This window comes from Podarcis tiliguerta (genome assembly GCF_965153285.1).
Source record: "Podarcis tiliguerta genome assembly, chromosome: 2".
NCBI classification, from domain to species: Eukaryota; Metazoa; Chordata; class Lepidosauria; order Squamata; family Lacertidae; genus Podarcis; species Podarcis tiliguerta.
This window is the reverse complement of record NC_139535.1, coordinates 101541896-101554849: the sequence shown is the minus strand read 5'-3', so window position 1 is coordinate 101554849 and position 12954 is coordinate 101541896. Positions and strand designations below refer to the sequence as shown.

Sequence of the window (12954 nt, the reverse complement as noted above, 5' to 3'; positions counted from 1 at the left end):
TGGAACGCTCTGTCACAGGAGACCAGGGCCCTGCGGGACCTGACATCTTTCCGCAGGGCCTGCAAGACAGAGTTGTTCCACCAGGCCTTTGGTCAGGGCGCAGCCTGACCCCCTCCTCTGGCAATCTGCACAGAATTTTGCTTAATGGTTGCCATCAATTTGATTTTAATTAATTTTATAATGAATGTTTTTAGAATGTTGGATTATTTTGATGGTTGTTAGCCGCCCTGAGCCCAGCTTCGGCTAGGGAGGGCGGGATATAAATAAAAATTTATTATTATTATTATTATTTATTCACCAAGGCCAACTATCCAGATTGGTCCTACGTGGGCCAGAAAAGTCAGGGAAGTCCCCAAATAGGGGTTCCATCACAGAAGGAAAAGGAAAGAGGGGGAGGGGATTTATAAGATAAAACCTGTTCCCTTTCCCTTATGAGGTATTCCGGAGCCCGTATAGAGTCCTTAAGTGGGTTCCCTATTGGTAGGAGAAAAATAACAGGCCAACCAGAGTATATTGAAAAGCAAAGCGGCTAGTAAGCCTGATCTTTATTAAAGGAACTGTTGCAAAAGGGTCTCCACTCATGACATGCAGGAGAGAGGAGGAACCCACAACAATGGTGTGCAAGCCCTTATGTAGACTTTTGAAATTGCCCACCCTGTAGCCCAAAACCACCCCCCTGAAACATCATACATACATCACAGAAGGAGGTGGTCTACAGCAGAAATCCTGTCTGCCAGGATACCTGATAATGGTCGCTGATTGCTTTACCTGGGCAGCCTGGCCATTGTTTTGTGATGGTTAATACTTTAGTTCCTGAGTCCAGGTCACAGGCTCACCCTATTCATACACAAATACACCCTTAAGACAGGATTTGCAAGCAAAAAGGCAATGGGAAGGCTTTCCCCATTTGCCTCCCTTCCTGCAGAGGACCATTTGAGGTCATTGGAAGAGTCAAAATGGCTTCAGGATTACTCTCCCATACTATTTCAGACACATGGTTCATATATTTATATATGTGTGTATTTATGAATATTCTATATTTGAGGGACACGGGTAGTGCTGTGGGTTAAACCACTGAGCCTAGGGCTTGCCGATCTGAAAGTCGGCAGTTCGAATCCCTGCAATGGGGTGAGCTCCCATTGCTCGGTCCCTGCTCCTGCCAACCTAGCAGTTCGAAAGCACATCAAAGTGCAAGTAGATAAATAGGTACCGCTCCGGCGGGAAGGTAAATGGCATTTCCGTGCGCTGCTCTGGTTCGCCAGAAGCAGCTTAGTCATAGCAGGGATCGAACCTGCAACCTTGGCGTTATCAGCACCATGGTCTAACCAACTGAGCTATCCAGGCTCAAAGCTGGCCACATGACCCGGAAGCTGTACGCCGCATACAATAAAGCGAGATGAGCGCCGCAACCCCAGAGTCAGCCATGACTGGACCTAATGGTCAGGGGTCCCTTTACCTATTCTATATTTGAGACCTCAAAATTCTTATAACAAACCCTTGCTCTCAAGACTCTTTTCCCTGTCTCCTCACACCCAGTTACCCTGGCAACCTTCCAAACCCCCAGTCTCTGTTCACACCTCGGGGTGTGTGACAAGGGCGAAGGACTGTTCTCTTGCATTGCCAATAGCCCTGTATTTGGTGTTGCCCAGAGAAAAAAGCTTGGAAACCACTGGTTTAGATGGGTTGCAGGTATCCTATCGCAGAAATCCACCAGTCCCTTGAAATCCATTCATGTGATGCTGTTGCTTTGGGGGAGATGGGCTGTGCGTCTTTCAATGACAGTGGAAGAAGGTGTTTTTGGGTGGTGGAGAGGCACTGCCTTCTAACTAGCATCTCACCAGCGTTTCCTTGTCCTCCTGCAGATCTGTGCCCTTCTCTTTGCCAGCCTCTACATCCTGTGCTACTTCATCCTAACTCGCTTCAAAAGGCACACAGACTTCACAACAGGTAAGGTGGGGGCAGGAACTTGGGTGAACAGGATCTAACCCCCTGTGTTCATGTCTTGCTCAAAGTTTAGGTTTTTAATAAAGGGTGGCTTGGATTCCTTAGGGAGGCTTGGGAAACAGCGTTTGTTCTCTGTTCCAGTAGATGCCAACCCAGCTAAGTGTGACTGTGGTCCTAAATGCATCCAATGTTTGGGCATGTTTGAGACAACATCTCTGCTACAGCATTGCTCTTTGGACAAGCTTTTGTGTCTCTAGGGTTTTTATGCTTGATAGGCCTTGGTGATATCTGGTTTGTGGATTTTTTTTAAAAAAAATATTTTTATTAGATTTTCTACAAACAACAAAGAATAAAAATAAACAACAACAACATATACAAAATCAGTATCAAATCCATGAAATAGGATTCTCTGAATCCTTTGACTTCCATCTACTCCCTTAGATTTTCTTTTTCAGCTGCATATCATTAGTACTCCGAGCATCTTTTCCTCCAAATTTTCCTATACTATCTCTACAATTACAAGTGACCTTAAAACCCTGCCAATGTATTAACCCGCTTACAATACTTTTGCAAAATACATAATAAACATTTCCCAATGTATATTTGGGGATATCTGGTTTTCAGCATTGTGCTATATCACCAGTTTTTAAGTTGTCCAAATATAAACAAGTTAACTTATTAAACTTATTATTATCACCATAATTTCATAATTATCAGTCTCTGTATTTCTAATAGAGTAACCAAATCAGTAGTTTTTGACGTAACTGTAAAAGCTACTCTGAAAATGTATTATTCCAACCTTCAACAGGTTGTAAATGTGAAGATTATACCAGCAAGAATGAGTCTTTCTGTAAAAAGAGAGAGATTTAAATCAAGTCTTACTTACTATTGATTTAAATTGTGATTTGAATCAATTTGATTTAAATCAAATCCACCCTGTGTGAAACTATGGAAGACATTGTGCCCCCTCTTCCCTAGCTAGGTCGCTCTAGGGAGGGGCTATTCCCCCATGTCTGACATCTTTGCAGAAGCCTATATATATATATATATATATATATGCAGCTAAACCCTGTGGAAAAGGCCTTTTCCTTCACACTTCGGTTTGTTTACACTGTGGTTAACCTAGTTGTCCCGGGAGTGGTTGGCCTAGGCAACATGGGAACATGGGGAGTATGGTTATTTGAGAACCATTTTCCATCGCTTCAAATGAGCACTGGAACTGAATTTTATGCAATCTGATGCTGGAGATGACTTGCTAGGCACAGGGTCCATTATGAGACCAGGAAGAAGCCATGCGCAGCCCCAAGTTGCGGAGGTTTTGCGCTTGGTTTCCATGCCAACCCAAGGGTTATTTCCCAGAATGCTCAGTTCCAGCAAAGGAGTAGTCAAGAGGAGTCCTGCTGGCCCATAGAACTAAAGGCGCTGGAGTACTGTATTTTTTGCTCTATAAGACGCACTTCCCCTCCTAAAAAAGTAAGGGGAAATGTGTGTGCGTCTTATGGAGCGAATGAATTTGTTTAATTTGATTTTGGTGTAGCAGCAAGAGTGTCGTACCAGCAGCTCGGAGGCCAGGGTTCAAAGCCCACTCTGTCATTTGTATGGCACTTTGAGCTCCTTGGAGAAAAGGTGGGATATAAAATAAATAAATAAATAAAATTAAAATTTACAGTTTTTCGTTACTGTAAAACATTTTTGGGGGCCAGAACATGATCTAGAAGTGCTAAAATAAAACAGTAATGGGTGTTACAGTGTCTGAGGAGGGGAGAGAAATGGCTTGGCAGAGGATGGAGATAAGTCCTGCCTTCAGAATTGCCTGTCCCTTCTCCCCCTTCCCTTAACCTCCCCCCCCTTTACCCTCCCCCCCAAGTTCCCACAGAATATAGTCTGCTATTTGCCGGGCGTTTTGCCAGTCCCAAAATGGCAATTAAGCAAAACTTCATCACAATGCATCTGGGTTACAGGCAGCCGGACCCAGGAAAGAATGGATTAGTTCCGTTTCTCTATAGGGAACTAAGTCTTTTCAGACAATGTGTGCCTTGTATTCCGGATACCAAGGAGACCAGCTGCGCTCTGAAGGGCTTAACATGGCCACAGAATGGGGAGAGAAGGGGGTTGCCGTTCCATAAAAGCAGCTAGAATGTTAGGGGCATCTATGTAGGATTTTGTTTTGGGGTTTTTAAAGCTGCATTATTAATAGTAATTCATTCCTGCCAAGCAAGTAGTGCAAATATTCTTCTTCTTTTTGAAATCGTTTTTATTTGATTTTACAAATATAAATTAATGACAATACCAGTTACATACCCATAAAGTGAGATTGAATCTCGAGACTTCCCCCCATCCCTTCCACGGGTCCTATTGGCGCCATTTCCAACTGCATCTTGTTTCATAGCCTATGTTTTATCTATCCAAATTGTCTGCAGCATTTGTTACATTACAAGTGAGATTAAAATCCTGCTAATGTTTTCATCTGCTTACAGTGGTCTCCTAAATAAATTACAGTCATACCTCGGGTTGAAGTAGCTTAGGGTTGAGCATTTTTGGGTTGGGCTCCGCGGCGACCCGGAAGTAACATGTTACTTCCTGGTTTCGCCGCTCGCACATGCGCAGACGCTCAAAATGACGTCATGCGCGGAAGCGGCGAATCATGACCCGCAGGTGCTCAGACGTGGGTTGCGTTCGCTTCAGGATGCGAACAGGGCTCCGGAACGGATCCCGTTCGCATCCAGAGGTATTACTGTATAAAATTTTCCCATCCTTTCTCTAATTTCTTGTCTTCTTGGTCTCTGAGTTTCCCGGTCAGTTTTGCCATTTCGGCGTACAGTGGTACCTCGGGTTAAGTACTTAATTCGTTCCGCAGGTCCATACTTAACCTGAAACTGTACTTAACCTGAAGCACCACTTTAGCTAATGGGGCCTCCTGCTGCCGCCGCGCCGCCGGAGCACGATTTCTGTTCTCATCCTGAAGCAAAGTTCTTAACCTGAAGCACTATTTCTGGGTTAGTGGAGTCTGTAACCTGAAGCGTATGTAACCTGAAACGTATGTAACCCGGGGTACCACTGTACTACAGTCATACCTTGGTTGTCGAATAGAAACCATACCGGAAGTCTGTTTGTCTTCCGAAAACGTTCGACAACCAAGGCACAGCTTCCAATTGGCTGCAGGAGCTTCCTGCACGCAATCGGAAGCCGTGTCAGGTGTTCGGCTTCCAAACAACGTTCGCAAACTCACTTCTGGGTTTGCGGCATTCAGGAGCTAAATCATTTGAGTTGAGACACAAGGCGTTGGGGTCAGAGGTATATTAGATGTCAACAGTGGTGTAGCGTAGGTTGTCAGCACCCGGGGCAAGGCAAGTAATTTGCGCCCCCTAACCCGTGGATTTTAGTAGGGGCAGAGAGCTGCGAGTGCGAGCGCCCCCCCCCAGATGTTGCGCCCGGTGCGGCCGGCCCCCCCTGCACCCCCCACGCTACGCCACTGGATGTCAATCTGTCAAAGGCTTGATTTTTGAAATAAAAGACCTGCTCTAGCAGGAACATTAATGAGACCAGGGCTGGAGCTCACATCCCCACTTAGCTGTGCAACAAACTGGGCCTGCCAACGTTTTGGGGCGCAATCAACTTTGCAGGATAAAAAGGGGCAGGGAAGAGAGTGGTGTCTGCCGCCCCGAGCTCCTTAGGAGGAAAGTTGGACATGAATGTAATAAGTGACGATGTTCCTTCTTTCTTAGTTGATGAAGATGCTGCTGTCAACAGAATTGCGTAAGTTCCTTTCCTCATCATTCCTGGTACTTAAAATTACTGGCATCCTTTTTTTCCTCTCTCCCATCCTCCTGCTTTACCTCCCCTGCCCCCCGTACATATGTTTAAAAAATGTTTTATGTATAATCTGTAAATAGCTGAACAAGAAGCCGACTATAAATGACAATTAAGGCTGCAATCCACACCTGCCTGGAAGTAAGTCCCGTTGAATTCAGCCATGCTTACTTCGGAGGAAACATGCAAAGGACTGTACTGCTCATTACGTGTTGAATTTGTCGGCTGAAAAATGGAGCAGAATCCTTCAGTTTCATGCATTTTGGGGGTATACTTTTAAGAAAGGGTGTACTGGAGGCGTTCTCAGCCAGATAAGACAATTACACATTTTCTGTGACCATTGTTAAAATGCAGGTTCTTTCTAGTTCTCTCATATCTGTACGTGTATTATGGTCACCAGTTTATCTTTAATGTCTGAGATGGGCAGTATCCAACTGATGTGTCGTGTCAGCACCAGGATTCCTGCTTGCACAACAGAACCTCTCTTCCCAAACAGCCAATAAATCTCTTCTAGGGGTTCCCCCAACCCTCCAGATCAGATTTGGGGAGGGTCCAGGGAGTTGGAAGGGGGAAGCTTCACTGTAAAAATGGAAATTCTTCTGCTGACAGGATGCATTAGTTAGATTCTGCCCTCTGTCTCACCTACATTTAAGGAGATGATTGACAAGATACATTTCTAGATGGGTAAAAAGGCACTTAACATGTCTCTCCTCTCTCTCTCTCTAATTTTTATTAAATTTTCTGTTTAACAATTTAGAATACTCATTTAAACAACCTTAAAATAACAATGACTTTCCTTCTTCTCTTTCCATGGTTCATTTTGCATAACATAAATCCCTGCATATTTTACATAAACTAAACCATTCCATTATTACATCCATCAAAACTTCTTTACACTGTTGAATTAAGTTAACATGTCTCCTTAAACATACACAGTCATCAGCAGACTCCCCAAAGTAGTCAAGGAAAGATGCAGCCATTCTGCGGTCATTAGACACCTTGGGCTGTATTTTATTTTATTTTGTTTTATGCATACATAGACATTTTGGCAATAGTGTTACTATATTTTTTAATTAGTGTTTTTATGGAGCAGCCAAGTAATTTCGTTGTCCCCGAAGGGGGCAATGACAATAAAGATATTATTATTATTATTATTATTATTATTATTATTATTATTAATAGCAGTTCCATAGTATGTATTTTTTAAAAATATTGGGGCTTCTCTATCTGTGGAGCATCTTTGACCTCTCTGCTGCTCACCTTCATTCCTGGTGCGGAAGAAATGTTACTCGCTTGAAAGGGGGCAGTGGGTGGGTGGAAAAAGCTGTCAATCTTGAGACACAGGTTTTAAACCCCCTTTCTTTGCTCTGCTCCCCAGACTCTGGCTGTGCACCTTCACCTTGGCAGTATCTCTAGGAGCTGTGCTCCTGCTTCCCTTCTCCATCATCAGCAACGAAGTTCTGCTTACCTTCCCGCAAAACTACTACATCCAGTGGCTCAATGGGTCCCTCATCCACGGTGAGCTCCATGCTGTGGCTTGTACATTGGACAGCCTGGGTCTTCAGTGCGCTGCTCTATGGGAAGAGAGAGAGCAACTAGGGGGGTTAGAGGTTGTAAAGACTGCGGAGAGAATAATTGGGTGCACTCTTCCTACCTTGGATCAAATCTATGCTTCCAGGGGCCATAAGAAAGTGCAGAGATAGTGCGCACCCCGGAAATGATCTCTTTCAGCTTCTGCCTTCTGGAAGAAGGTACAGGGTTATAAAGACTAGGACTAGCCACCTGAGAAACAATTTCTATTCCAATGCGATTTTGGTTTTAAACGCAGTGTAAGGTAGTCCCTATGGGAGTATATTGTATTTAATTATGGGGTATCAAGAGTTTTTAGGGGGCTAACCAGGCTGGGATAGCTGGGATAGTAGGCTTGTGGGTTTCTGAATGTCTGATGTAGATTTTCAATTTCGTTGTTCTGTATGGGACAATGACAATAAAGATCATCGTATCGTAGAGAGAGCAGTTGTGTGGCATTGCCTCTTCAGCAATAGCCTGGGATGATATTTGCTGAATACTTCCCATTACACTGAAAATGACTGTGGCTTCCAGGGCATTAATTGGATTTCTGAGTACCCCAGCCGTGAGACTCCCAGGTGGGGAGACTTTAGTTTAGCTCAGACAAGTCATAAGAAGCAAGCTACCTTTTCTTCATTTCCAGCAGGGTTTCCCAAATTTGGGTCTCCAGCTGTTGTTGTTGCTTTGGACTACAATTCCCATCATCCCTGACCAGTGGTCTTGCTAGCTATGGGTGATGGGAGTTGTAGTCCAAAAAAAAACCCACAGCCAGAGACCCAAGCTTGGGAAACGCCGATATACAGTTGTATCCCACCCTTCCAGCAAGGAAGTTCTCCCCCTCTCCATTTTTTTTCTCACAACCACCCTGTAAGGTAGGTTAGGCTGAGGGTTGGGAGGGGGGCATCCACCGCTGGTCAGATAAGAAGGAAGGAAAGCTTGAACTGTATATCCATAGAGATAGATAATTTGCCGTTGCTTAAACCAGGCCTTCTCTCTCGTTCCCACCAGGGCTCTGGAACCTCGTCTTCCTCTTCTCCAACCTCTCCCTCGTCTTCCTCATGCCCTTCGCCTACTTCTTCACCGAATCCGAAGGCTTTGCGGGATCAAAGAAGGTAACAGCTGCCCTTCTGCTCTCCACCCTTCCTCCTCCCCCAGATTCAAAGCAGCGATTGATTCTTTTTCCCCTGTCACCTCCCCTTTTCCCAGGGGATCATGGCTCGCGTCTATGAGACGTTTGTGGTCCTCCTGTTGCTGACCCTGTTGGTGCTGGGAATGGTCTGGGTCGCATCTGCCATTCTGGACAACAACGCAGCCAGCAGAGAGAGTCTCTATGGTGAGTTTGTGTCCCTTAGCTCCCTTTCCACTTTTCCCAGGGTTTGTGTCCTTGCACCGGCTGAAGTTTCACCAGCTGTTAGGTGTTGGGCAGGTGGGGCAAATGGCCTTGTCTGCGGGCTGTAGGCTCCCCACTCCAGCACTGCCCCCTGGTGGCCCGTTATATTTGCCCGAACCGCACATTGACTGCCTTTTTTTCTGCAGACCTATGGGAATACTACCTCCCCTACCTCTACTCGTGCATCTCCTTGTTTGGTGTGCTGCTGCTCTTGTGTAAGTCATTTGGGGTTTTTTTAATGCATCATTATTATTGCTACTATTGGGATGCTGTGGGGAGGAAGGAGAACTCAGTGCCAGGAGCGCAGATCCGATCCAGAACGTTAGGGAGGGGTCTTAAATGGCTGGGGTTGAATTGCCAGCTCCCTGTGGCAAGAGAAACTGATGGACTATGCGGAATTGGCGAAACTGACATATAAACTACGTGATAAGGACAACTGTGATTTTAAGGAAGAATGGGAACCCTTTACAAAGTATCTAAAGAAACAACAAAATGAACTGGACTCCTTGGCAGGTTTTGAATCAACATTCACAAACTTTTTATTGATAATAGCCAGTCAGATAAACTAAAAATCTATACAACTTTTTAACATGCAGAGAATAACATTTGTTGATAAACCAGAGAGAGGAGCTGGGGGAAGCCTGGGGGGGGGGGGCGGGTTACTTCATGGGGAGGAGGGGGGATTAAGGATGATGTGTTTTTTGATAAAATGTTTTGTTGAAATTCCTAATAAAAAATATTTTCATAAAAAAATTGCCAGCCCCACAGGGTCTTTTGGATAAACAATATATTCTGAGCTTTGTTTGCATTTTAAAAAAAGGGGGGGGGTGTATGTGATGTTTTGTAAGGAGAGGGAAGATAGCTGCTCTACCACTGAGCTATCTTTGCTGCATGCAGAAGATCCCAGGTTTAATACCCAAAATCTCCAGGTAGGACTGGGTGAGCACCTGTCTGAAACCCAAGAGCCATCCCCTAGCCCTAGGGTTGCTACCTGTCCTGTATAATACAGGATTGTCCCAAATTTCAGTGTAAAATGGCACATCTTGTATTAATACAGTTTTGTCCTGTATTTCACTTCTTTCTTTCTTTCTTTCTTTCTTTCTTTCTTTCTTTCTTTCTTTCTTTCTTTCTTTTTATACTTTTCAAATTTATATGTTTCATTAGTTTTACAATCAATTTAACATTTCAAAATTTGACCTCCTTCCCCTTCTTTCTGCGGTTCCTTGAATTTATTTTTTAATACCTTCTGCATATCCAAGTTCATTTAACTTGCTCATTTAATTATCTACTGTAAGTATATACTGCAGGTTATTGCAATAATCCTACTAATGTTTTTATCTGTTTACAATTTATCTGTAAATAGTCAACAAACCATTTCCATTCTTTTATTTATAAAAAGTTTGTTATCTTGATTTCGTATTCTTCCGGTAAGTTTCACCATTTCTGCATATTCCATAAGTTTTTGTATCCATTCTTCCTTTACTGGGACTTCTGCTTTTTTCCGCTTTTGGGAAAGTAACATTCTTGCTGCTGTTGTAGCATACATAAATAAATTTCTATACAATTTAGGTAGTTCTGTCCTTATAATTCCCAATAGAAAAGCTACTGGGGTTTTTAAAATAAAAATTATTTTGAACATCCTTTTAAATTCATTATATATCATCTCTCTCTCTCTCTCTCTCTCTCTCTCTCTCTGCCAAGTTAGCCCCCCCCCCCCCCCCCCGCAAATGTATATGTTTGAAAAAGGGTGTATAAAAAGTCATATATTTAAGCTCTGGGTAGCCAAGCACAGACACGTCTACAAATTCATGTGTATGTTTGTGTGCACATGTGTGTATGACAAATTCCGGTGGGGGCATCTTGTTAGACTGCAATAGATTGTAATGGATTGCTTTGAAGTCATTTCAGCACCAGATTTTTTTTTGGGGGGGGAATCACCTCCCAACTGCTCCGGCCCACCCTGTCCTGTATTTTGTGGCAATTCTTGACCCAGGCTACCTTTTTTTTTGCATGTGTATCTCTCTGCATATGAAACAGAGGGATAGAAATGCTTGCTGAATAGCTTTGTGGCGGAAGTAGGAAATGACTATTTTCCCTTGAGCAAAATTCTTGCTCTCTGGCTTTGGGTGTTGTCCTGATCGTGGAAAAACAGTGCTGCTTTTTTAAAAAAAAAACCAAAAAAAGTTGGTTACTCACCATGAAGTTGTTACAGTCAGTGCCACACTTTTAACATTCAGGGGCACTGAGTACCCATGAGTACCTACAGCAGCAACAACAACAAAAACCACTGGGAGAATCTATATTATAAGGAGGGTCTTATAATTTCCCCTGGCTTTCTGCCGGAGGGTGTGCCTTGCAGCTTAGAGAGTGTTTTTGAAGCTTCCTGGAGCTTGTTCTTCGTTGGTTCCAAACAAAACAAAACAAAGAACCTCGTAAATGTTAGACAGGGATGACGGCATCTCTGCAAAGAGCCCCAAACCAGAGATTTTGTTGCACTGCTGAACGAGGACACATTTAAGTACAGGTTTTTTGAGGCCAGCTGGATCCCAAGAGTTGCAACACTTTCCAAGAGATGTTCTCTGTGTGTCTGACCCTGTGGAGGCCTGTTTCCCCCCTCTTTGAGCCTTGCCGGTCCTTGAGCTTGGAGAATGGTGCCACCTCCTGGCAGGAGGGGCCATGACGGAATTACATGCTGGTGCTGCTGTTCACAACTCTTTTTCTTCTTCTCTTTCTCTTCCTCCACAGTGTGCACCCCCTTTGGCCTGTCACGGATGTTCACCGTCACAGGGACACTGCTGGTGAAGCCCAGGGTAAGAGCAGGAGAGGCTTTTTGGACTTGCCAGGCCTAGTAGAAGGGAATGCGGGTGGCGCTGTGGTCTAAACCGCTGAGCCTCTTAGGCTTGCCGGTCAGAAGGTCAGCAGTTCGAATCCCCGCAAGGGGTGAGCTCCCATTGCTCTGTCCCAGCTTTTGCCAACCTAGCAGTTCGAAAGCACACCAGTGCAAGTAGATAGATAGGTACCACTCCTGCGAGAAGGTAAACGGCGGTTCTGTGTGCTCTGGTTTCCATCACGGTGTTCTGTTGCACCAGAAATGGTTTAGTCATGCTGGCTACATGACCCAGAAAGCTGTCGGCGGACAAACACCGGCTCCCTCGGCCTGAAAGCGAGATGAACGCTGCAACCCCATAGCCGCCTTTGACTGGACTTAACCATCCAGGGTTCCTTTACCTTTTACCATTACCTTTTAGTACAAAAGAGAAGAGGGGAATGATCAACAAAGCAACCTGGTTGCTTCTCACCAAACGTATTTAGTTGGAAGTGGGAAACAGAATGAGCAGCAGCAGCATAGACGACACTGTTTAGATCAGGGATTGGGGAGTCTCAGGCCCAGAGTCTGAAAGCTGCTCTCCAGACCCTCCCTCTGAGTCTTAGGGAGCTCTGCGCAGGCCATGCCCCTCACAGACCCTGCTCTGCCCCCTCCTCAGGTGCTTTTACCTGCCTAGAACGTGTCCTTAACACCTCTGCCTAGCCTGGGTGGCAGGTGTGTGTGTGTGTGTGTGCCTCGGCCCAGTAAACCTGAAGGAGCGTCTCCACCCCCATCGCTCACTGAGGTCCAGCTCGGAGGGCCTTCTGCTGGTTCCCTCACTGCGAGAAGTGAAGTTACAGGAAATCAGGCAGAGGGCCTTCTCGGTAGTGGTGCCCACCCTGTGGAACGCCCTCCCTTCAGATGTCAAGGAACTAAGCAACTATCTGACTTTTAGAAGACATCTGAAGGCAGCCCTGTTTAGGGAAGTTTTTAATGTCTGGTGTTTTATCGTGTTTTTAGTATTCTGTTGGGAGCCGCCCAGAGTGGCTGGAGAAACCCAGCCAGATGGGCGGGGTATAAATAAAAACTATTAAATTATTTGTGTGTGTGTGTGTAAATCAGTTTTTTTGCATGGCTAGAACCATGCAAAACCAGCTCTGTAAAGAGTAAGAGGCCCATGTCTTTCATCCAGTGGGTGGGTTGTTAGTGCTCTTGATTGCCTAGTTTCTCTCATACGTTTTCCTCTTTTTCTGTAGCTGCTGGAGGATTTAGACGAGCAACTGAACTGTACAGGATTTGAGGAAGCTGCCATTTCGCGTAAGATCCACTCCGGTAAGTGCCCAGCCGAGATGGTACAAAACTGGCGTTTGGGTGAGCCTGGCCAGAAATGGCTGATTTGGCACCTGATTTGGTTAATGCCCTGAAAGTAAAGCTG

The 12954-nt window shown here is 44.8% G+C and overlaps 1 protein-coding gene across 3 annotated transcripts in view; it reads left to right on the top strand.

The window, feature by feature from the left end:
• LMBR1L (limb development membrane protein 1 like) overlaps positions 1–12954 on the top strand; it is a 47103-nt gene that overhangs the window by 23457 nt on the left and 10692 nt on the right. For all 3 annotated transcript variants that reach the window (XR_014508018.1, XR_014508019.1, XM_083427550.1), the window contains exons 2-9: positions 1863–1947; positions 5670–5700; positions 7133–7272; positions 8332–8435; positions 8530–8656; positions 8860–8928; positions 11459–11523; positions 12776–12851. Coding sequence is in view for 1 of the 3 variants with exons in the window: in XM_083427550.1 (XP_083283676.1) it covers positions 1863–1947; positions 5670–5700; positions 7133–7272; positions 8332–8435; positions 8530–8656; positions 8860–8928; positions 11459–11523; positions 12776–12851 (697 nt within the window). In the remaining 2 variants the exon portion in view is untranslated. The remainder of the gene's footprint in view (positions 1–1862; positions 1948–5669; positions 5701–7132; positions 7273–8331; positions 8436–8529; positions 8657–8859; positions 8929–11458; positions 11524–12775; positions 12852–12954) is intronic.